Here is a 26,913-nt window from a genome sequence, read left to right as displayed (position 1 = left end):
TGTTGTTACACGTTTGCCCACCTCCACTGGACCCCGGCCAGGGAGGGCGAAGGAAATGTTGGTCATGTAATAACATGTATATGGCACTGTGCACACGTCAGAGGCTCGGTGTGATGCCCAGCAACGCAGGTGAACTGGGATGTCACCGCTATAATGCACATATTATTACACGTTACGCACATATTATTTACACGTTCAGCTCCCAAGTCTGCAGCAGGTATGATGTGTAAATGTTTGCCTAGCACATGATGACATAAATAAACATGTAACTCGCCTCCGATAACCCGAGTTGCACAGCGCAGACAGCTGGTCCCTTTCACCCCGCTGCACTGTGTGCTGTTGATCAGATGACAAAAGCATTATCCACCTCTGGTTTAATTAAATCCCATGTGAAGCGCCATCCCACACCGATAATCCAACTGCAGTTGTGTTAAGATGCGTATCAAGTCAAATGACACCAAAAAAGACTTAAAAAAAAGGGAAGGTCCGCTATCTCCGTCTGAAAGTTGCGCACATGTGGGAAGTTGGCTCACCACCAGCACAAATCAGCAGCAGTTAGGAATCCAGCTGGACATGTGCGCCCCACGTGTGTACGCGGAATGGCTGGTACAGTGTTTATGAACACATATACACACACATTTCAGCCACATACTCGCACACTGCTTTGATCACCTGTTCCACACACGCTCAGTTTTTTAAATGTTTGAATTTGGCATTTATCACATTTTGGAAATAAACTCTTCAGATATCTTATGAAACAATAAATAAAAATAAAATAATTAGAAAAAACTCAAATGTTCAATGAACACAAAGTTGGAACACTGACATTTCATACTATCAGGCATGTAAATGTATATGAAAATTCAGTAAGGTATATCTACATTCCAAATCTAAGGTGGAACTGTACTAAGGTACTCCTAAATATGTATATGTATGTATATATATGTATGTATATGTATATATGTGTGTATATATATATATATATATATATATATATATATATATATATATATATATATATATATATATATATATATATATATATATATATAGATATATATATATGAAAGAGAATGGGGAAAAAAGAAGAAGGGATACAGACACCTAGGTGCCTGGTCTTGTGAACCAGGGATGGTAGGTTTAAAAGCTTTTTTTTATCCCAAGGGAACTCTCCCTACTCACCCAAGCAGCTCAAGAATAAGGACATGTTGTGTGGGCCGCTGAAGAGGAGGTACTGCTGGCCCACCGCCACTAGAGGGCGCCCTGCCTGGAGTGCGGGCTCCAGGCACCGGAGGGCGCTGCCGCCTTACAGGAGCAGCCAGGATGACAGCTGCCACCCATCACTGGAGACAGCTGATCCCAATTAACAAGGAGGTATATCAACAGGACGGCATCTCCACCTCATTTGCCGAGATATCGCCTTACCAAAGAGGTAACCATCTCAGCCTGCACACACGTGTGACTTTAATTGTATTCTCGTTTGATTATCTGTAGGACAGCTGACTACTAGACAACATTTGGATAAGTACTCACCTTCCTACATTGTTGTTGACGAGAGGTGGAGGTGGACTCTCCACCCTCCGTGTTGCTGGGTGCAGCCGCATCCACACCTAACTGTTTCTGTTTCTTGCCAGCAGTACCGGATCCGACGAGCGGAGGCAGTGGCCACCTGGGAATTCGGGACTTGGCGGCTCCAGTATTCCCGGGGTTCGGTGGCAGAGGAAATCGGGTTGGTTCCGGTTCGACTGGACAGACATCTCCTATCGTCGAGCCTGCCCACACGACACCGTTGTAATTGGACTCCATTTCAATATTGTAATCGGTTGTATTTGTTGTGCCTGTTTCACAACAGTAAAAGCAGTGTTATTCGACTCCTCCATTGTCCGTTCATTTGCGCCCCCTGTTGTGGGTCCGTGTTCCCACACTTTCACAACAGGATATCTCGGCCAGCGTCATGGATCCAGAGGGGCGTCAACCGGCTGTTGAACGGCCAATGGAAGAACAGGATGCGCAGGCGTCCGCAGGAGGGGTAATCGGTGAGTTGCAGCGGATCCTCTCCGCTTTCACGACTCGGTTAGATTTGATGACCGAGCAGAACGTCCTCCTGAACCGCAGGGTGGAGGCTCTCGCCGCGCAGGTGGAAGCGCGCCCTCCGGGCGCCGCTGCGGCTCTCCCTCCCGTAGACCCTGTGCGTAACATTGACGTTCCACTGGTCGTTCAACGACCCCTCCCACCTTCCCCGGAAGCATACATAAGCCCCCCAGAGCCGTACGGAGGCTGTGTGGAGACGTGCGCGGATTTTCTTATGCAGTGTTCGCTCGTCTTCACACAGCATCCAGTCATGTACGCGACCGATGCTAGCAAGGTAGCTTATGTAATAAACCTGCTTCGCGGCGAGGCACGCGCTTGGGCTACAGCGCTCTGGGAGCAAAAGTCACGGCTCCTTCAGACATATGATGGGTTTGTGAGGGAGTTCAGAACCGTGTTCGATCACCCCAATAGAGGAGAAACCGCTTCAACCGTGCTACTGTTGATGAGACAGGGGCGTCGGCTCGCAGCTGCCTATGCAGTCGACTTCCGCATCGCGGCTGCGAGGTCCGGCTGGAATAGCACTGCCCTCCGCGCCGCCTTTGTAAACGGACTGTCGTTGGTTCTCAAGGAGCACCTGGTGGCTAAGGACGAACCGCGGGATTTAGACGGGCTCATCGATCTTGTCATACGGTTGGACAACCGGTTAGAAGAACGTCGGCGGGAACGAGACGAAGGGCGTGGCCGGGCACGCGCCGTCCCTCTCCCTTCCGGATCCGACCGCGCTCCGCCTTCCCCACGCTCCACGGCCCCTGCGCTCCGTGGGGCCACGGCTCCCCCTGCTGACGAAGCTAAAGACACGAGTAGGGCAACATTTAGGGCACCAGATGCACAGAGGAGGCAGGCCCACGGAGCTTGTTTTGTTTGTGGCTCGACAGAGCACCACGTAAGAGACTGCCCCGAGCGGTCAAACTCCAAACGCCCGCTCCTAGAGACTGGGCTAGGGGTGGGTCGAGACATTCACGTGGGACACACCCACATTGCTACACGACTCCCAGTCACGATCCTGTATGAGGACTCAACCCTGAAGGCCCCAGCACTGGTGGTGTCAGGGAATCACCGGGAGGTGATCGAGTTTTTTGTGACTCAGGCCACCTCCCGTGTGGTTTTAGGATTTCCCTGGATGTTGAAGCACAATCCCCGGATTGATTGGCCGTCCGGGGTAGTGGTTCAGTGGAGCGAGACCTGCCATCGGGTGTGTCTAGGTTCCTCGGTTCCTCCCGGCTCCCGAGCTAAGGAGGAGGTCAGAGTCCCGCCCAATCTGGGGGCGGTGCCGGTGGAGTACCATGACCTTGTCGACGTGTTCAGCAAGGATCTGGCGCTCACTCTTCCTCCCCACCGTCCTTATGATTGTGCCATTGATTTGGTTCCGGGCAGTGAGATCCCGTCCAGCAGGCTGTACAACCTCTCACGGCCTGAGCGCGAATCAATGGAGACCTACATCCAGGACTCGTTAGCTGCCGGGTTGATCCGGGATTCCACCTCCCCGATGGGTGCAGGTTTCTTTTTTGTGGGTAAAAAAGACGGCGGTCTTCGTCCATGCATTGATTATAGGGGGCTGAACGAGATCACGGTTCGCAATCGATACCCGTTGCCCCTGTTGGATTCAGTGTTCACGCCCCTGCATGGAGCCCAAATATTCACTAAGCTCGATCTTAGAAATGCGTATCACCTGGTTCGGATCCGGAAGAGAGACGAGTGGAAGACAGCATTTAACACCCCCTTGGGGCACTTTGAGTACCTGGTCATGCCGTTCGGTCTCACAAACGCTCCCGCGACTTTCCAAGCGTTGGTTAACGATGTCTTGCGGGATTTCCTGCACCGGTTCGTCTTCGTATATCTGGACGATATTCTCATCTTTTCTCCGGATCCTGAGACCCATGTCCTGCATGTACGTCAGGTCCTGCAGCGGTTGTTGGAGAACCGGCTGTTTGTGAAGGGCGAGAAGTGTGAGTTCCACCGCACGTCTTTGTCCTTCTTGGGGTTCATTATCTCCTCCAACTCCGTCGCTCCTGATCCGGCCAAGGTCGCGGTGGTGAGAGACTGGCCCCAACCCACAAGCCGTAGGAAGTTGCAACAGTTCCTAGGCTTTGCCAATTTCTACAGGAGGTTCATTAAGGGCTACAGTCAGGTAGTTAGCCCCCTGACAGCCCTGACCTCTCCAAAAGTCCCCTTCACCTGGTCGGATCGTTGCGATGCCGCGTTCAAGGAGTTGAAACGGCGCTTCTCGTCTGCACCTGTTCTGGTGCAGCCCGATCCTAGTCGCCAGTTAGTGGTTGAAGTGGACGCCTCGGACTCAGGGATAGGAGCCGTGCTATCCCAGAGCGGGAAGACCGATAAGGTCCTTCACCCGTGTGCCTATTTTTCCCGCAGGTTGACCCCAGCCGAACGGAACTATGACGTCGGCAATCGAGAGCTCCTTGCTGTGAAAGAGGCTCTTGAGGAGTGGAGACATCTGTTGGAGGGAACGTCAGTGCCGTTCACGGTTTTCACTGACCACCGGAACCTGGAGTATATCAGGACCGCCAAGCGGCTGAATCCCAGGCAAGCCCGCTGGTCACTGTTCTTCGGCCGTTTTGACTTCCGGATCACCTACCGTCCCGGGACCAAAAATCAAAGATCGGATGCCTTGTCCCGGGTACATGAAGATGAGGTCAAAACGGAGTCATCGGATCCCCCGGATCCCATCATCCCGGAGTTCGCTATTGTGGCCGCCCTTACCTGGGACGTGGAGAAGACCGTCCGGGAGGCCCTGACACGAGACCCGGACCCCGGAACCGGACCGAAGAACAGACTCTACGTCCCACCAGAGGCTAGGGCTGCGGTCCTGGACTTCTGTCACGGTTCTAAGCTCTCCTGTCATCCTGGGGTGCGAAGAACCGTGGCAGTCGTCCGGCAGTGCTTCTGGTGGGCGTCCCTGGAGGCCGACGTCCGGGGTTACATCCAGGCCTGTACCACCTGCGCCAGGGGCAAGGCCGACCACCGCAAGACATCGGGTTTGCTACAGCCGCTGCCCGTGCCTCATCGCCCCTGGTCTCACATCGGCCTGGATTTTGTCACGGGCCTCCCGCCGTCCCAGGGAAACACCGTAATCCTCACGATAGTGGACCGATTCTCCAAGGCGGCCCACTTCGTGGCCCTCCCGAAGCTACCAACGGCCCAGGAGACAGCGGACCTCCTAGTCCACCACGTCGTCCGTCTGCATGGGATACCATCAGACATCGTCTCCGATCGCGGTCCCCAGTTCTCCTCGCATGTTTGGAGGAGCTTTTGCCGGGAACTGGGGGCCACGGTCAGTCTCTCGTCCGGGTATCACCCCCAGACCAACGGACAAGCAGAACGGGCCAACCAGGAGATGGAGCAGACCCTACGCTGCGTGACAGCCGCGCACCCGACGGCCTGGAGTACCCACCTGGCCTGGATCGAGTACGCCCACAACAGTCAAGTGTCGTCAGCCACCGGCCTCTCCCCTTTCGAGGTGTGCTTGGGGTATCAACCCCGTTGTTTCCGGTGGTTGAGGGGGAGGTCGGTGTGCCCTCGGTCCAGGCCCACCTACGGAAGTGCCGTCGGGTGTGGCGTGCCGCCCGTTCTGCTTTGTTAAGGGCCCGGACGAGGGCGAAGAACCATGCAGACCGGCGGCGGGCCCCGGCCCCCACGTATCGTCCCGGGCAGGAAGTGTAGTTGTCCACCAAGGACATTCCCCTACAAGTGGACTCCCCAAAACTGCAAGAACGATACATCGGTCCGTATAAGATACTTAAGGTCATCAATTCCGCCGCAGTGAGGCTCCAGCTTCCGGCCTCACTGCGGATTCACCCAGTGTTCCATGTCTCTAGGATTAAGCCTCATCACACCTCACCCCTCTGCACTCCGGGTCCGGCGCCACCTCCTGCCCGGATCATCGACGGAGAGCCGGCTTGGACCGTGCGCCGGCTCCTCGACGTCCGACGGATGGGCCGGGGTTTTCAGTATCTGGTGGACTGGGAGGGGTACGGCCCCGAAGAACGCTCCTGGGTGAAGAAGGGCTTCATCCTGGACCCGGCCCTCCTGGCCGACTTCTACCGTCGCCACCCTGACAAGCCCGGTCGTGCGCCAGGAGGCGCCCGTTGAGGGGGGGGTCCTGTTGTGTGGGCCGCTGAAGAGGAGGTACTGCTGGCCCACCGCCACTAGAGGGCGCCCTGCCTGGAGTGCGGGCTCCAGGCACCGGAGGGCGCTGCCGCCTTACAGGAGCAGCCAGGATGACAGCTGCCACCCATCACTGGAGACAGCTGATCCCAATTAACAAGGAGGTATATCAACAGGACGGCATCTCCACCTCATTTGCCGAGATATCGCCTTACCAAAGAGGTAACCATCTCAGCCTGCACACACGTGTGACTTTAATTGTATTCTCGTTTGATTATCTGTAGGACAGCTGACTACTAGACAACATTCGGATAAGTACTCACCTTCCTACATTGTTGTTGACGAGAGGTGGAGGTGGACTCTCCACCCTCGGTGTTGCTGGGTGCAGCCGCATCCACACCTGACTGTTTCTGTTTCTTGCCAGCAGTACCGGATCCGACGAGCGGAGGCAGTGGCCACCTGGGAATTCGGGACTTGGCGGCTCCAGTATTCCCGGGGTTCGGTGGCAGAGGAAATCGGGTTGGTTCCGGTTCGACTTGGACAGACGTCTCCTATCGTCGAGCCTGCCCACACGACACCGTTGTAATTGGACACCATTTCAATATTGTAATCGGTTGTATTTGTTGTGCCTGTTTCACAACAGTAAAAGCAGTGTTATTCGACTCCTCCATTGTCCGTTCATTTGCGCCCCCTGTTGTGGGTCCGTGTTCCCACACTTTCACAACAGGACATCCAATATGTAAGTGACATTTACACAAACAGGGCAGTAAACAACATATACAAGAAATATAACTACATAATATTATAGGAGTTAGTACCTGAAACTTAAATGTTCCTACAGAAAAAGATTGAAATATACATGTACCTAGTCCGTAAACTTGTAATCAAAGTTATGGCTAGTAGGCTACGATATAAATCTGGTTATGTTATTATAGAAACAAAAGCTATGATATAATATGTATTAGAGTCCTATCTAAAGTTCACCCTGTTAGCTAAGTTATGGGTAGTTAAAGAATGACAGATTCTGTACTTGACATGCTCTCTAATGGAAACCCCAAACTTAGATACTATCTATTGATATCTATTAAAGAACCGTTTAAACTGAAGAACCATTAAAAATCTACATCATGTAAAAGTTGGCTAACTATAGCCAGAAGAGCTACCGTAATTTAGCCTATAACTAGCCTAGCACACCTTGCTAACCAAAAAAGCTAAATAAAGCTGATAACTAGAGTATTAAGCACAGTAGTGTTGCTACACACTACAATAACGATCGTAACAACCAATACATATAATAAAAAATGTAAAAAATTGTCTATTAACGTTAAATTAACAAACAGAACCAGCTATGTTCTTAGCTATGACAGACGATGCTGCAGCTGGCTCGATAAGCTAATGTTAGCAGCTAAGTTTAGCTAATAGTACCCCACTTCTCTCTATTATTAAAAAAACGATTAGTTTGTATTTGCAACCATAAAGCGTACAAGATATAAGTACCGCAGTGAAAGGACACAGATATCCCTTAAATTGTCCATTTTTCTACAAGTAACAGTTACCTGATTGGCCACCAGGACATAGCGATGAGCAACAAGCCTTTCTAAATTGCATAGAGACAAACGTTCAGTTTTAAACAAGTCTAGACATGTCCCACTGTGCCAATTTACTATAAAACTACTATAGAAAAGAATAACATGGTTCAAAAAAGAGGTTCACTGATCCTCGGCTGCATCTATCACAACCTAAAATTAGAGAGCTGAATCTTCAGTAGTATTTATGGAATATCGATGGTAGTTTTGTGGCTACACCTACCGACTCACTGACTGGCTGACTGCATTAAGCCTATGCTTACACAAATGTGTTAGCGTGGGCAATTTGTCGTTGACCTCTGACCTATCCTAACCACTTCTTCACATCTCTAAGCCCAGTGTACCTGCTTGTTGAGTGTAGGTCTCCGGTGGCGTCACTAAAAGCTTTTTGAACCTTAGCTACAGACTTGTTCTTATAAACAATTTCAGTTGGCAACATAAACAGTCTGGGGTTTGTCCCGACGTGTGTACACACAATATGTGAGTCTGTGTCAGACAGATGCTTATCAGTTCATCTCATCAGATTTCTGTCTGTTTCTTTGCTGCACAATGAGATTCTTTCATGCAACCTCTCGATTTCATCTTTAAAAAAAAGAAGCCGGATATTTATCAGTCTGAACATACCTGCAAGTAGTGACATCACTGAGAGCTTCTTCCAACATTTGAAGGATTAATTACATTTGGAAGAAGAAATCCTTTTTTTAATTCAAATGTACATTTCATTTATTTAGAACTGCTCCAACGTGACTTATTTGCTACAGCCAGCGAACTGATGTGTTGGTCAACTATTACATACAATGTGGAAAATGAAGAAATTAGTTTTTTTTTTCAAAAATTTTGTAATGGATTATTTTCCCATTTTCAGCTTTAAAAAATCAAACAAACATGAAAACAACTCTATTTCATGTTTTCTTTGTTTTTCTGTATTTTCACATTTCACTCAACAACAACATAACATCTTCCCTCGTGTGTTCACATCGGTTACATCAACAATATAGACCGCTGGTGAAATTACCGTCACCATAGCACCACATTTCAAGAATAAGTGTGACTCATAGATCAGTGTGACTTATATATCTTTTTTCCTCCATGTGACTAATACTTAAGGGAGGTGATGGTCTAGTGGTTAAGGTGTTGGGCTTGAGATCAGAAGATCCTCGGTTCAAATCCCTGCCTGACTGGAAAATCACTAAGGGCCTTTGGGGAAGGCCCTTAATCCCCTAGTTGCTCCCGGTGTGTAGTTTCCTCTCACCATCAATATATGTGTCTTTGTACTGTGGATAGTCAGGACATCCTGAATAGAGATATTCAATGTTTTGTTTTCGACTGCAATCACCGAAGCAGTCGCGAAAGTGCAGGTTTTTTTTTTTCAGTTTCCATAGGAGAAGGGAAGATGAGGCAAATAGAAGCGGTCGTGTCAGTAAGTGTTAACCTACATAGGTAACCAGAGTAGCTGTGTTCTCTCGCATGCACAACCGCCGCGGCACATTTGAGCTCCGGGTCATAAACAAACTGCAACACATGTCCACTTTTCACTGTGTCATCACTTTTTCTTTGCATTTTCACTTTGTTTGCGTGTAATTTGCCAAAAAAACTCAGAGAAAGTGCCGTGTTTCTGTCCCCGGAAGTAGAGAAATTACGTCATATTTTACCCCTTTAGTGCCCGCCCTCAAACGAGACCGCGCTGCCCAATTATAGAATTATATTAGTTATTGGTGTCGGACATTGCGTCCGTCACGATATGACATGAAAGATGATATTTTATGCTATTTCCAAACTGTCAGGTGCATTAACTGGAATAAGCTGCCGAGCACTAAAGCGAGAAGAACAGCTCAGATTCCCAAAACTAACCCATTCACAATGAAATGTAGCATTTTACAATTGAGAATCAGTAAGCAGGTTTTTGTCCTTTCTTACATGAACAATCAATGGACAGTCAGCTGAGACAATGTCACAGCCGCCCTTGAGATCCTAAGAATGAAGTGTCTGCTGGAGGAGTAATGGTGGCCTCTATAAGGGCTTATTTAAGGGTAATTGTTGTTTCATTTCATACCGAAGAATACAAAACATTTTTAACTGTGTAAGGTTTTCTGTTGGTTACCATGAAGTCCTCAAATGTTTTGTTTGCTGATGGGTCAGTCCATATCAATTCAATGAGGGCCTCATGCACTTTGTCTCAGATTTTCTTCACATTTTAATCAAATATTCCCAGACTATTCAGAACAACAAATCTGACGTTTGAGGCCTGTAGGCCAAGTAGTTTCTGAGATATAGCCAATTTAGTGTGCATGGGGTCTGCCATTTTTTAGGCACAAATTATGGCTGTCATTTCTGTAGCCATGTTCAAGGTAGAATATCTCAGCAAATAATGGACTTAGAGGCCTGAAATATTCTGTGGCAGTTATCATGGACACCCAGACTTGGACTATATTCAAACAACAGACATTGACACTAAACTGTGAAGTTTAGGTATGCTCAAACTATGGAAAATATTACATTGACTGTTGCGAGCAGCCATGTTTGCGACACTGAAGCATACCATTACACTCAAAGAACCCTTTCCATTTCTTGGCTCCTTAATGTCAGCTATACTGGCTATGAAATATGTAAATTTGGCATATCTGTGGTAAACAGTTATTGTGGGAGAAACCTCTGAAATGTGAAAAAACATTTTGTGGTTGAATTTTATTTGAAGAAAAGCTCATGTGGCCAGTAAATAAAACTCTTCAAACTGATTCCATTTTGTAGGTATTGATATCTACTTTATGTTATAAATATGGCCTTCTTTATGAAACTCCTTCCTGATTAATTTAAGCATCCAATTATGGCTAATTTGTGCACTCGTGAATGTATTTCTAGTGCTGAAATGACAATTTCATTTTAATTGTGTGCACACACTGCATTCATATGATTCATGGCACACCCCAGAATGCTTGCACATAGATTCCCCAAGGTTTCCATGGTTAATAGGTTTATATCCACCTGACCCTGATGATAATGTCCCTTTTAATAAATTTTCTCCATGTTGATTACATCTCTCAACAAAGTCAGAGACCTTTCATTCCTTCTTCTCCTGCTGGATCCATGGCCAAAAGTTGGTTTTGATGCTCTCAGTTCTCAGGAGATTTTCCAAATGTGGAACTGTGAGTGTTGCACCAGTTTCCAGTTGAACACACACATCCTCCACCGAGCCAAGCTACCAAATCCAGCATCTCTGGGAACTTTCTTTGCAACCCAGAACTGCAACATGTTACCATTTCCCTTCTGGAGGACATCCTCTCTGTTCTCCAGCAGTCTATGAAGTTGCTCTATCCAGCTTCTGTGATAATGTGGCAAATCCACAACTTTACTCTTCAGGTTCTGTATTTTCTCCACAACTTTGTCCACAGTGGAGACATTCTCTTCTTCTTTGTCTTTTGGGCCTTTCAGGTCATCATCTTGTGCCTATCTCGCCTCATCGATGTTTTCTTCAGTAGTCAGTTATTGCACTGTAAAGAACATTCACCATTTTTTCCGTTCTCCACCAGCTTTGTAACACTTTATTTTACAGTACCTTTAATACATAGTACCTACCACACTTAGTACAATGTATTAGTCTATGTAATAATCTGTAATTACTTGTACTCAGTTGTACATCCATAATGGAATAATATGTACTAGTGTTTTGTAGGTACATAATGTAATAAAAGAGTATTGTTACAAATGTGTACTAAGCAATTGTTGGTACATATAGTCAGAACACATTCTTGTTACAAATGTGTATTTACACATTACTGTTACATGATGTAACAAGATGTACTAGTTGCATGTACTTATATTTGTTCATTCAAATGTATTAAAGCTCTTGTTACCAAGGTCGCCTTGCATTGTTTTGTACTACACACTAACTAGGGAAGGTTTTGCCCCTATATGTATGTATGTACATCACATAACATTGTGTACTTACATTAAAGAACATGCACCTGTTGTGGCCCTATCTCTTGGTACATGTCCTTAATTTTCAGATTTGGTTGGGTTATCGCATTACCATCACTCAGTTTACCCCCTTCTTCTTGTTGCTTAATGCTGACAAATTATATTGTATTTGTTGTCTTTCTGATGCCTGATTCTGTTTTGTTTCTCTCTGTTTGAGGTGTGGCTCCATCCAGAGATGGGTGTGGTGTTTGTTTCTGTAACCCTCCTGTCCCGTGCACCGGCAACATTTCCTGTATGTTTGTTTTGTGAATTGTTTTCTAATTTGTGTCTTAGCATGGACCAAGCAGAGGGTCACCCCTTTGAGTCTGGTCTGCTTGAGGTTTCTTCCTCAGAGGGAGTTTTTCCTTACCACTGTCGCCTGTGTGTTTGCGCTGGGGGTTGGTAAGGTTAGACCTTACTTGTATGAAGCGCCTTGAGGAAACTTTGTTGTGATTTGATGCTATATAAATGAAATAAAACATAAATCATATCTTCTCTGTTATGTGCATCTTTCAGGTGACCATTGAGGTGGTGGACAATGCGCAGACTGAGACTGAGGTGGAAATGGACTTGGCTAAAGAGGGACAGCGTAACGACTGGTCGGTGTCTTCCTCAGAGTGGGCCAGCAGTCACAAGAAACTGTTCTGGCCACTGTTCTGGGAATACCCGGGACAACCGGAGAATGGGTTGGGTCGAGCCAGTCCAGAGGAGCGTGTTGACTACAACTATGACCTGGAGGAGCATGTGCTCAGTGGAGTGGGAGGAGACTGGAGTGGTCGCTGGAACAAGGAATGGGAAGCCAAAGACAGCTATGGTAAGCATGTTAAAATGGTTCATCATACAATTTACTGTGGCACATATCATTTAAAAAAAAAATTGGTATATTCTTGCTATGTTTCTTAAAACACTGAACTTTTAACCTGCCAAATGCACATAAAGCCAAGAAAAGCAGAAATGCAGAATAAGGGAGATGGTTGTGTAATGGTTTTCATGCTGGACTGGAATGTTAGCGATCTGGGTTCGCTTCCCGATTGCAGCTGAGCTCTCAACTGGCATCTTGAACAGATGTGCTGGGGAGCAATGAGTGACACGTGCTTTTGGTCCTTCTCGAAAATAAGCTGCTGGTAAAGTGGTTTCGTTGACTACCTACATTAAATAATGAAGCTCTTGTTCTCTACCTGAATTTACAAGGTCTGTCCAAAAAGTATCGGACCTTTTTATTTTTTGCAAAAACCATATGGATTTGAATCACGTGTTATTGCATCAGCCAAGCTTGAACCTTCGTGCGCATGCGTGAGTTTTTTCACGCCTGTCGGTTGCGTCATTCGCCTGTGAGCAGGCTTTGTGTGAGCAGTGGTCCACCCCTCTCGTCGGATTTTTATTGTGAATAAATGTCTGAATGATTTGGAGCTTTGCTGCATCAAATTTTGTTACTGCGTTTGTTTTATGTAAAAATGTAAAAATGGCGCTCAGGTTGTTTCTCCGTTATTTTCAATGGGAGTTGCTGCGATCGCTTCCTGTTCATGTTGTTTGGGAGAAAGTGAAGTTTGCACTTTAACGTTCTGTTTATTTTAATAAACAATTTTTTTTATTAACAAACAGACATGTATATTTTACCTGCACATAATAAAATATGTAAAGTAAAAGAAAAAAAAAGTTTTATTAAGTGTTCTGACCAAAAAACCAGACAAATGCAGTTAACGGAGGCGGAGAAGGGAGGGACGGAGGTTTGCGCACAATGTAAACACAATCTAAACTTAAACTGTAAATCCTTAAAAGAATCAAACAGATGTAACTTTAGTTGTAAACTTGGAGGTCTTTGGACCCGGAAACAAATTTAACACATGATGCGTTACATCAGCGCTTAACAACCGAATAGCAGCATCCAGCAATCAGAGACGGCACCATTTTAATTTAGGATTGTGGGTAGTGTAGTTCTTTTATGTGTCATTGTGAATAAACCATCACTCACACTCATCTTAAACCACTTACTCCAATTAAGGGTCACGGGGGGGCTGGAGCCTATCCCAGCAGTCATAGGTCGTGAGGTGGGATTAGGGATGGGTATCGATAAAATTTTAATCGATATCGATGCCATTATTGATTCTGCTTATCGATCTGATTCCTTATCGATTCCCTTATTGATACCTCCTGTGAATTTTCTGTGTACTAAAAATAGGCTTTACAGGTTTTCTATGTTAACAACATTTTATGGAGTCTTAAAGTAAATAAATATGAAATTAGCGACTGTATCCATTTCTGGACATAAATATAAAAAAATAAATAAATCTGTACATCATCACTGGATTCTAGATCTCTGGACAAACAAAAATAAAATCTGTACATCTGTAGTTTTTGTCAAAAGCATTTCCATTCAGGTATTAATGAGACAAATTTAAGTCCACAGCCTCTAAGCTGTGGTCTTGCCGCCGGCTGCGCTGCAAATTCATAAAGAAAGGGAGACGTCTCAATTTGGAGGGGGGGGGACAAAAAACAGTTTTAGTCAGTTGTAGTTTTTTGGTTGTATTACAACATTTGGAAAGAGGTATCATTTGTTTTAAAATGGCAATAAATCTATCTTTAAAACTTGACTCGGTAGAGAGCCGCGAAGTTAGTCCCACAAAACAGAGGAACGGAACGGAGGATGATTTTCGTTTCTTGCTTGCGACAAGACAAGAGCCTCAGTTAGAGACTTTAATCAGCACAAAGGTAACTCACGATTGGCATCGTTAAATGGCTTTGAAGGGGGGGTGCAGGGGGTTTAATGAAGATATTGTGGACCCATTGCTTCACTGCAGCAGTAAAACGCGCTTCAAAGCACTTCGCTGCTTTGCACCTTGCACTACGACCCACTGCTTTGCTTTGCAGCTTCTCAGAAACAGCGGGTCTTTAATCAACAAGATATGATTTTCCTGATACACATCCTAAAAACAATGGCTTCTCCAGCATAATGTGAACCGATAAGGGAATCTTTAGGCAAAAAGGCAATTGATGTCGGTGGATCGAATAATTTTGTTAAGGATTTTATATATATATATATATATATATGTTATCACTGTTAAACATTTGTAGCTTTGTCTTCTTTCTCATGAGAACGGTGTTGTGCTGTTTTGCACCTGTCTTAATGCAATCCTGAGAATTCAATTTTGTTTTAGCACTCTGGGGTCAATCTGAACTGGGAATGAAGGACTGGATGTACTTATTGTTATAACATAACTTTGTTTTCGTAGCCGCTAACGACTGGGAGTAAAAGAACTGAAGGTTGAATTTTGACTGATTGTGATGCTTAGTGTTCCAGGCAGATGCAAAACAGCTGATAACTGCAACAGACGAACGAGATGTGCTGACCTGAAGTGTTCTTCCTTACAGCTGCACTTGACGTATGCGTTTATGTTATGGGAAGAAACTTGTCTTGCGTCATCACCCCCACCCTTAGGACAAGTTTCTTGTTTATGTGATGAGGGCGTCTCTTAATAAAAAGAGCGGAAAAGCAGGCCAGACTTTAGTGTAGCCTTGGTGTACAGCCTGGCCGCACTCCGCGCGTAATATTTGACTTTCTGTCTCACTGGTGTTTCTTGACTCTGTTTGTCTTGTTAAAGGTTTAAAAATGTTTGGAGGAGAAAATACCCAACAAATTTCTTATCGATTCTTAACAGGAACCAGTTTTTGATACCCATCCCTGGGTGGGATACGCCCTGGAAAGGATGCCAGCCTGTCACAGGGATGATTAAAACATATATTTGTTAAAATGAGGTTGATATCATGCAGACTTGTAGCTTCTTCAGGAGCACATATTCTTGCTACACAACAGCGTAGCTTTTAGTGATTCCTTTTTGGATGGTTACAACTTTGAATGAGATAATATTCATGTCCACATGTCGTGGAGCCATAAAGATTAGAATTGAGAATTCATTTAGAATTCTTGCCACCCACGGAATTCGAACCTGCACTTTCCAAAAGGTCTGATTGCCAATCATAAACTTTACCAGTTAGCATCGTATATCCTGTGAAAGGTGCGGGAAAATGCCTGATATCAAGAAGGACACTGACGTATTTAAAAAAATAAAAATAAAACCACACACCATATAAAAACACTGCATTTTATTGAATCTCTCTCTTATCAAGGGGACAATACAAGTATGAACCATCTGTTCTCCTGACCCATGGTCACAGACGTACAGTCATGAAATGACATGAATAAGAAGCAAGGCACTCTTATTATGTCTACATCTGCTGTCGGTGTGTCCAGCGGCAGGGCCGGCTGGACACACCGCTGCGTGTAATGATCCAGTGGTCCAGATCACCTGGGGTAGCCTGTCAATGTGCATGCCATGTGTACGCTCACTGTAGCCCATTGCAACAGCAATATGTTTGTATGTGTGTCCACGTGAGGACAGCAAGCAGACACACGCGCATCACAGTGGGCACTTGTTAGTTCATGTCCGTCCAAACACAGCATGTGTTCTCCAGCTGGGACATCCAGAACCACAGATCTCCACAGCTGCTCCTGTCGGCGGCCACACCCCCTGTCAGTTTAGCGTACACACCAACGTTCATGTGTCTGTTTGCAAAGCCACTCTCGTGGGGCACTTCACTTCAAATTTCACATCCAGCTCGACAGTGATCGTCTGCTGACTGTTGTCATGTTAACAGTGCGAATGGCCACAGATTTTCTAAGTGCCATGTGAACGGTGTTAGATATTCATGCATGCCACCTGGAATTTGGCTGACACCTGCCACAAGAGGATTCGATGGGCTCTCACAGCGCACACTCTGTCTTTCGGCCGCTGGTGTGCGCAAATAGTTGTAGCAACAGGTGTACGAGGCGTTAGAGGCAGCTACGAATTTACACGTTTTGCATATGATTCCTGCTTCATGCGCACTTCATGGGCAGTTCGACCAAATTCGCACTATGTGTGAAGGGACCCTTAGATACAGTATATCTGGACGTTAATGAAAAATTGGTCCATATGCAGCTTTTATCATTTTCCAACATTTTCTGACAAAATCAAACACCCAGATGCGCACTGTGAAGAGTGTGTGAAAACCTCCCACCACCCGAAGCTTCAACTTTGCTATCATGTTGTTTGTCTCCATATTAGAAGATTATACAAGGACAGTTTGGTTAACTTTATACACCAAATAAATATAAATAGCAGTTTTGTTTTGCTTTTTTCAATCCCTCCAGGATTTCGCCAGTTTTATTTGTGGCAGCTTTTTAAAAAGTTAGAATGCAAGTTGCAGTAGTTTTTAGGCACTTTTTTCCTATGTTGTTTGTTTATTTTTTGGCTGTAAAATTACTGGAACAAAGAAAAGTTGCAACTGTAATAACAAAAAAAGCAGGAAGCAAATAATTAACACTGGTCAACACGATTTTTCTTGCATGGAGTTTTACAACGGATTTTGGGTCATTTGGGGCACTAAATCTGAAGCTTTTGTTATGTCGATCACATCATGTTAAGATATGAAAACATATTTCTTGTATCAAGCATTGAACTAAAAGCTGCAGTCTGCACATCTCTTCGGCGCCTTATACGATATTATGGCTCTTTGTTCAGATTTTGCAAACGTGGTTTAAAACTTTGCTTTGGAAGTTGCTTTTGTGCATGATTAGTGGTGTCTTTATCTCTGCTCTTTCATTTATTTATTCATTTGAATAGGACAATGCATATTAATGAACAGAAAACAAGGACTGTAAATATGCCGGATTTAGCTCAAGGCTATTTTCCATCCGCAGTCCCATGGGGTAAAAATACCACCAACACAAAACATACATGGCACATACAAAGGAATACAATAAAATACAACATAACACATTATGAGACAAACACTACAATAAAGAAATTAACATGACAATACAAACGAGATAACACAAAATCAACACTATTGCTAAAGTGCCTAAATGTTAAAGTGCTGATCATAAACAAAAAAAAAAATATATATTTTACACACTCCTCTGTACCCTCTTCTTTATGTATTCACAGTTTTGCTGACCAAGGAGCCATTCTTTAAGTCCCCTCTTAAATAAAACATATGTGTTGCTTTCTCTAACTATAATTGGTAGGGCGTTCCAACTGGAACAACCCTTGAGAGAAAGCACAATTTGTGCAGATGTGGACTGTCAAAACTGTACCAAACAATCCCCCCAAACTGTGGACCGAGTACTAGTCTCACTATTACTTTTTTTAATAAATTCATTAAGACATGGTGGGGCAAGCCCATTCAGTGCCCGGCACACCAGACAATTATTTTTGAAGTTTTTAAAATGTTTCAAAATTAAAAAAAATTATATTTCTCAAATAGTGCACAAGTGTGATAAGACTGAGGCTTTCAATCAAGTATGTTAATAGCTTTTTTGTACAGCTGTTTGATTGGCTTTTGTGCAGTGACACTTGTGAAGGACCATGTAGTGAAGCAGTATTCAGTATGAGAAAATATCATACAGTGGAGGTAGGACTTTGCCGCCGCAGTTGTGAATGGTCTAATTTGTTTATAATTTTGTAAATTAAATTTTATTGTGTTTGAGACCTTTTTAATGTGTTTTTTGAAAGTGAGGTTGGAATCCCCCCCCAAAAAAACAACCCCAAGATGTTTGAACTGGGTTACCAACTCCAACTCTTCACCATCCAAAAAAGCAAATTATCTACTTTGCGTTGATATCTTTTTTACATTTTTCTTTTGCTGAACAACATGCATACTGTCTTTTTTGGATTGAGCATACGACAGTTCTGTTTAAGCCAGTCATGCACCTTGTTCAAGCCATTGGTGAGATCAGCAGCAATTGCCCTAGCATCCACACCCTGGGTGAACAGCACATCATCATCTGCATACATCAATATATTAAGCTCAGGGCATATATCTGGCAGGTCATTGATGTATAAGGAGAATAACAACTGCCCAAGCACAGAACCCTCTGGTACTCCTACATCACTGCTGAGGCACTGGGATCATACTCTGTTTATTGCAACACACTGTGAACAATTTGACAAGTATGAATGAAACCATGCTAATGAATCTGCAGAAAAGTTAAAATGTTTATGTTTATTAAAAAGAATGTGATGATTAACTGTGCTGAAGGCTTTCTTGAGATCTAAAAACACAGCGCTGACACAGGGTTTTTTGTCAAGTAATAATTAAATTTTTTCAATGAAAAAAACAGCTCGCAGTCTCAGTGGAGTGACTTGGACGGAAACCAAATTGCATTCTATGTAGTGGAGTGGGTCCGTTATCTACGTAGATGCTTCATTAATTGATTCGCTACCCACTTCTCCATAACTTTAGACACTTTTGGTAATATGCTCATTGGTCGATAATTTCTAATTTGGGTTTTACATCCTGACTTGAAAACTGGTGTTATAATGGCCTCCTTCCAGGAAGATGGAACTGCTTTTTGATTGATTGATTGATTGATTGATTGATTGACCAAGAGAGTAACAGGTTGAGCCAGTGCCTCACCATGCATTTTTAAAAAGCTGGTATCAAGTCCATGCACATCCCTGGCTTTGGAGTTTTTACAGACCAGTCTCGTTTTTTTTTTCGTGCTACCATCACAAAATGAGTCAAATTTTTGTGAGAGGGTTTTTTTTAACTCACTATTCCTAACCCTACTCCTTCCCCCCACCCTAACCTTAACCACCCTGATCCCCACTTTACTTTTAATTTCGTGCAGCCATCACGGAATGAGTTAGAATGAATTTGTGCTGTTGTGACAAAAATGAGGCGCTTTTTGCCACAATACCACCACACAATAGATTAATGTATATTTCGTGCTGCTGAATCACAGCTTGCCGTGAGACCAGGTTGAGTTTTTAAGACCAGACAAAATTTTAGCTACCTCTGCCACCGATATACAACCCCAATTCCAATGAAATTGGGACATTGTGAAAAATGTAACTATAAACAGAATACAATGATTTTCAATGGGTGACAGGTCTGGACTGCAGGCAGGCCAGTCTACCCGCACTCTTTTACTATGAAGCCACGCTGTTGTAACACGTGCAGAATGTGGCTTGGCATTGTCTTGCTGAAATAAGCAGGGACGTCCCTGAAAAAGACATTGCATGATGACAACATGTGTTGAACGTTGTGCTGGTAACAATCTGGACTGTCTTTTTCCTCTTTTGTCCAGAGGACACGACGTCCATGATTTCCAAAAACAATTTGAAATGTGGACTCATCAGACCACAGCACACGTTTCCACTTTGCATCTATCCATTTCAAATGAGCTCGGGCCCAGAGAAGGCAGCTGTGTTTCTGGATGACTTTTGCTTTGCATGGTAGAGTTTTAACTTGCACTTGTAGATGTAGTGATGAACTATATTAACAGACAATGGTTTCCTGAAGTGTTCCCGAGCCCATGCGGTAAGATGCTTTACACAATGATGTTGTTTTTTAATGGAGTGCCACCTGAGGGATCGAAGGTCACGGGCATTCAATGTTGTTTTTTGTCCTTGCCGATTACGTGTAGAAAGTTTATGTTTATGTTTACTTATTTGGATCCCCATTAGATGCACCTGAGCTGCAGCTATTCTTCCTGGGGTCCTCATACGTAAGTCAACAAACAATATATAGAAATTAAAAAAAGCATTCAAAAATATATAAAATGAGAAATAATAAAAAAGGAAAAACAAAACAATAAAACAATCAAGTTCCAGTCAAATCAATCATCACATCTCGTCAGTTCACATACACAAAAAACCCTTCTATAAATGATCAAAAGCCAAACCCAGATTGCTTATTATGTCCACAAATATCATTTTAGGAATACCTTAAAAGAACATTCATGTGAAATGAGTTTGATGCGTTCTGGTAATGAATTCCATTCTTCATACCCCTAAATATGACAGTGTTTTTTATGGCATTAGCCCTGGCTACAGGTAGCATAAAGTTTCCCACCACAGCATGTCTGGTTATATATGCATGATTTTCTGAGCAGAAAGAGAAATTCCTAAACAAAATACACGGTAACTTGGTGACAATAATCTTTTTAGTAAAAATGATCGGTGAATATAAAAGTCTATCTTTCACTAACATCCATTTTAAATTTTTATGCATTGTAATAGTATTTGTCCTATAACTGCAGTTGAGTGCTATACGAGCAGCCTTATTTTGAATAATCTGTAATTCATTTATCATTTCCCCAGAGGCATTTGACCAAACTGTTGGGTAATAATCCAAGTATACTAACAATAATGCTTTAATAGGATAATTCAAAGTTGTACAACTTAAAAACCTTGCATGTCTTCTCATAATCAATAAACCTCTGCCCATCTTTACAGAAATATTATTTATAAGTTTTTTCCATTATAATTTTGAGTCTACCATTACACCCAGCAGCTTAGTCTCATCTACTTGATTTATTCTCATATTATTAATTTTAATTTTTAATATGAGATTTTTCATAATAACACGATTAGAACCAATAATCATGCAGTTAGTCTTTACTGTATTTAACACTAACTTATTGGATGTTACCCAGTCAGCTACCTTGTGCAATTCATATTTAAAACCACTCCCAAGTCATTGTGTGAGCGTGCTGATGTATAAATGGTTACATCATCAGCATACATTACTATACTAACTTTATCAAAGCTATATGGTAAGTCATTCATGAAAATTGTAAATAGTAGTGGACCGAGGCAACTGCCTTGTGGCACTCCACATACTACACTCCTGGTGCCAGAGAAGCTGCCATTAAAAAGCACTGTCTTGAGTCCTATAAAACCAAGTCAGAGCTGATAGCTCAAAACCATAACCAGCAAGTCTTTCCAATAACAATTCATGGTCAGTGATATCAAAAGCAGCAGAGAAATCAAGAAATACAGTGCCAACTATATTCTTCTTAACAACCTCTCTGAGCCAATCATCAGACATCTGAGTCAATGCCATGGCGGTGGAGTGACTGTTTATATATGCATGCTGGAAGTCAGTGATTAAATTATTAGATAAAAAATAGTTACTGATTTGCTCATATACAATAGACGGCATGATTTTTCCTGTTTAAAGTCGAGAACGGAATTTTCTTATTTTTCAGTAGTGGAATAATTTTAGCCTTTTTCCACGCATGCTGACATGTATTGTAAGCAAAACTGAGGTTTATTATATGAGCAAGAACAGGAGCAATACAATCGGCTGCTAGTCTGAGAAGCCTACTGTCAAGACCGTCAACACCCGGGGGCTTGTCTTTACAGATTTCAAATATTCCTTTACCTTGTTTATACTGACTTCTTCAAATTTAAACCTGATATTTTTATTGTTCATAATTTTATTTCTTATCAATAGATAGGATTTAGCATTACTCAGATTAGGCATATTTTCTAATAATAATTATGTTACCTATACAAGATAAATGGCATAGGTAACATAATTATTATGCAGTTCAAACAATATACTTTATGTATTTTAAATAAATACTGTCATTATTATTGATTTAGAGTAATTATATTTTATTAATACTAAATACATAAAGCTGAGGATTATGCATTTCAAATAAATAAGATTTATTACAATAATGAATGTGCATCATGTAAGGTTTATTTGGTAGGTTTGTATTAAAATGATCTAAAAAAGTAAAAGGGAATTTGTCATGTAATAAAATTACATAAATCTTAAAGTTAGAGTTAAATATTTCTGTGAGTGTTTAATTTGGTCATATGATTTGAGCAAACCTTTTTTAACTGGTCATAAAACTTCCCTTTCGCTCTAGGCTGTCCATATAAGCAAATCAGCAGGAAGGACATTTCATTAGATAAAGCTACTTCAACACGAACACAATCAAAAGAAATGTTAGTAGGAAAATACAGCTGTTTACATTTCATTGTATCTTTAATGTAAAGCAACACGCCCCCACCCTTACCTTTCTCCCTATCTTTCCTAAACACTTTATAGCCTGGCATTGTCACCAGTGCATCTGCTGAAGTTTGTTTTAACCAAGTTTAAGATATCCCAAAACAGTCAATGTTTGATTCACATAATAACTGTTCAAGCTGCTTCTGATTCTACAATTTAATCTAGTCAGACTCTACTACAGCTAGAGCTACAGCGTTTTTGCTGGTCAGCAAAATATGCTAGAATCTACCTACAAATTCTGAATACACAATGAAATATGCGCGAGTAGGCATGGCTAAGTAGATTTGGTTCCCATGTGGCTGGTCAGGTCTAAAACTAATGCACCGCTCTAAAGTGACATTATAATCAAACAGTGGGAGACTATTTTATACCTTGTACAGTGAGGAGAGGTAACTTTAAACACCTATAATTTTACTTGTCTACTGCTTACAAAAGAAAATCTTGAAAATGATTCAGAGTTTGGAGCCAGCCATCCCGAGCCACTCCCCCCCCCCCCCCCCCCCCCCCCCCCCACCATGACAACAGCTAGCGATAATGTTTCTGGGTGAAAGCTTTCAGCTTGTACAGGAGGCGGTTGTTTGGATGCTGTTATCACTGCAGTGTGTGTACGCAGTGGAGAGCGTCGGGGTCACATCGTTCACAGCATGCGGACTGTCTGCAAACTTCTTTTTTTGTCTGTTGACTTGCCTGTCTGAGTGGGCCGGATGTACACACACACACACACACACACACACACACACACACACACACACACACACACACACACACACACACACACACACACACACACACACACACACACACACACACACACACACACACACACACACACACAGCCTGTGACCAGCAAGACATGATTTATGGTCAGTTCAGTTCCTTCGAGGTCCACTACATAAACATGTCAAACACCACACACACACACCTTACTGCTCCCTCCTCATTTTGCAGACAAAACAAACAGTGGTAGTTTCTTCAGACAATAATCTGATAGTATTGTGATTTTTCTATCATTGACCCACAAGAAACATGTTTGATTGTGTTCACACCTTAGATATATTGGTATACGGTTAAAGACACACACACACACACACACACACACACACACACACACACACACACACACACACACACACACACACACACACACACACACACACACACACACACACACACACACACACACACACACACACACACACACACACACACACACACATATAAAAGACACTTTTGATTATTAACAAGAATACCTAACAGGAGATAGCCATCTGTGCCATCCGACTGTGCTTTTGCTACATATACTCACTTACAACTTATCACATATTTATGCTTGTTCAGTGCTTCTTCGTGTACCAAACTCATGAGTTCGGTACCAGCTTTGTGTCATTTAGTGACGTGTGGGGAAACATGTTTTATTGACAGCAGCATCATTTCTGTCTGAGAACACACAGAACTGTCTGCTTCACTTGCACTGTTAGGAGTCGCCACAGCAGATCATTTGTTTCCATCTCATCCTGTCTTCTGCATCTTTCTCTGTCACACCAACCACCTGCATGTCCTCCCTCAGCACAGCCATAAACCTCCTCTTTGTCCTCTCTCTTCATCTCCTGTTTATGTCTCTATCCTCAGCATCCTTCTCCCTATATACCCCGGTTCCCTCCTCTGTACTTGTACAGACCCTCTAAATCTTGTCTCTCTGACTTTGTCTCCAAACCATCCTACTTGTACTGTCCCTCTGATATATTCATTCCTAATCTCCTCCATCCTTCTCACTCCCAAAGAAAATCTCAGCATCTTCAGCACTGCTATCTCCAGTTCTGCCTCCTGTGTTTTTGTTACCACCACCTCAAAGCCACACAACAGAGCTGGTTTCACTGCTGTTTTGGAAACTTTCCCTGTAACTCTTGCAGATACCCTTAGATCACCTCTTCTCTCAGCGTAGTTTCCACTACTTTCCCATAACTTCACAGTTTAGCCTCTGTAGCTCTGAACAAAACCCTTTTTCTTAAAAATCAGATCAGTACACTTCTTGTGTGCTCCTTAGGCATCCTCTCACTTTCTCACTTTATTACACAATCTGGTTAAAACGTCCTCTGCCATCTCTCCTAAACATTTCCATACCTCAACTGGTATGTCATCTGGACCAACTGCCTTTCCACTCTTCATCCTTTTCATAGATGTCCTCACTTCATCCTTACTAATCTGTTGCACATCCTAAGTTTGTTTGTCATCATCCAGCCTCCTCTCCCTCTCAATTCCGTCATTCATCAGCTTCTCAGATACTCTCTCCACCTTCTCAGTACATTTTATTCACTTTTTCAGCACATTTCCATTCCTCCTTCAGAGGAAGTGATGGTCTAGAGGTTGAGGTGGGCTTGACGCCACTGGATCTTCAGTTCAAATCCCTTTCAGAATAAGGGCTCTTGGGCAGGGTCGTTCATCCTCAAGTTGTGGCCTGCTGAGCAGCTTGTCACCCATGCTGACATGTGTCTGAGTCTGAATGGGTGAATGTGAGCTATCATTATAAATTGTTTTGAGCATATGCTGTAGATGTAAAAGTGGTACAGAAATGCAGTCCATTTTTATTTTATTGTGTTTAACTTTCCAGCTTGGTCCCTCTGAGGAACAAGAAAAGAAGAATTTTGAGGAAAAAAAATGAATTTAATCCATTTTGGAATAAGGGTGTAACCTAACAAAATGTGGAAAAGTGCTTTACGTTTTTGCTTTACTTTGTGATTTGGCATAAATGATGCTTCCCCCCCCCCCCCCCCCAAAAAAAAAACAAAACAAAATAAAGCTTCATGACCCACCCATAAGTGTTTGAGGTGTCAAATCAGGATATCGGGATCAGCAGAACAGAGAAACATTGATATCCAAAGCCAGCAAATTGGGAAAAAAAATTATCTCCAAAATATTCATTACAGGTTGTGATAGAAATATGTGACAACCAGTGAACCTCCTATTTTGGGCCAAGTCAGCATCTTTGAACATCAACAATATCTGCAACATAAAATAAAAACAGACGCATCCAGCAAGATGTTTATGAAGCCTTGCTGTTAATCACAAATTGCTAGTGGTTTGTTTGTACAACCACAAATCCAAAAAAGCTGGGACAGTATCAAAAGGTAACTTTAAAAAAAGAAGTGATTCTTACATTTTCTTTTATTTCATTGACAGTATGAACCCAAGATATTTCCTGTTTTATGTGGCCATCTTCATTTTATTTGTTAATATACATCTGTTCCTGGATTTAAGGCCTGGAGAATAGTGTCGAGTGAATCTTATCACTGACAGCCCACCTGGAGTTTGCCAAAAGGCATCTGAAGGACTCTCAGACCATGAGAAACAAAATTCTCTGGTCTGATGAGACAAAGATTGAACTCTTGGGTGTGAATGTCAGGCATCGTGTTTGGAGGAAACCAGGCACCATCCGTACATTAAAGCATGATGGTGGCAGCATCATGCTGTGGGGATGTTTTGTAGCAGCAGGAACTGGGACACTAGACAGGATTGATGGAAAGATGAATGCAGCAATGTACAGAGACATCCTGGATGATAACCTGCTCCAGAGTGCTCTTGACCACAGACTGGGGCGACTGTTCATCTTTCAGCAGGACAATGACTCTAAGCACACAGCTCAGGTATCAAAGGAGTGGCTTCAGGACAACTCTGTGAATGTCCTTGAGTGGCCCAGCCAGAGCCCAGACCTGAATCCGGTTGAACATCTCTGGAGAGATCTGAAAATGGCTGTGCACCAACCCTCCCCATCCAACCTGATGGAGCTTGAGAGGTGCTACAAAGAGGAATGGACAAAACTGCCCAAAGATAGGTGCACCAAGTGTGTGGCATCATATTCAAGAAGACCTGAGGCTGTAATTGCTGCATCAACAAAGTACTGAGCAAAGGGCGTGAATACCGGAAGTCGAGGACCACACAGCACTCAGGTCTGTGCATCAATGTGGAAGAAGGGATGAGAACCACCCAGATTATTAAAAAGGCCCAGCAGGTGGTAATGCCAGCTGGACTGCATCCAAGAAGAAACAACTGCAGTGGGTCATCAAGACTGCACAGTGGATCATTGGCTTTCCACTCCCACATATAGAGAAGATCTACCCGAGCTGTCTCCTCCGACAGGTGACAAGATCCAGGACGACCTCACCTACCCAGGACACTCTTTTCACCAGCCTTCCCTCTGTCAGGCTCAGGGTCATGCAAGCCTGTACCAGCAGACTCAAACACAGCTTCTTTTCCCATGGCTGTGAAGAGACTGCTGCAGGAACTAGGACCCCCCAACACACACATGTACACACAC

At 43.4% G+C, this 26,913-nt stretch overlaps 1 protein-coding gene across 2 annotated transcripts in view; it reads left to right on the top strand.

Moving 5' to 3' along the window:
- ism2a (isthmin 2a) overlaps window positions 1–26,913 on the top strand; it is a 104,305-nt gene that overhangs the window by 45,148 nt on the left and 32,244 nt on the right. For both annotated transcript variants that reach the window (XM_034159642.1, XM_034159641.1), the window contains exon 3: window positions 12,270–12,567. In XM_034159642.1, the coding sequence (XP_034015533.1) occupies window positions 12,270–12,567 (298 nt within the window). The remainder of the gene's footprint in view (window positions 1–12,269; window positions 12,568–26,913) is intronic.

This window comes from Thalassophryne amazonica, chromosome 19 (assembly GCF_902500255.1).
Source record: "Thalassophryne amazonica chromosome 19, fThaAma1.1, whole genome shotgun sequence".
Lineage (NCBI taxonomy): Eukaryota > Metazoa > Chordata > Actinopteri > Batrachoidiformes > Batrachoididae > Thalassophryne > Thalassophryne amazonica.
This window is presented reverse-complemented; position numbering and strand designations above follow the sequence as displayed.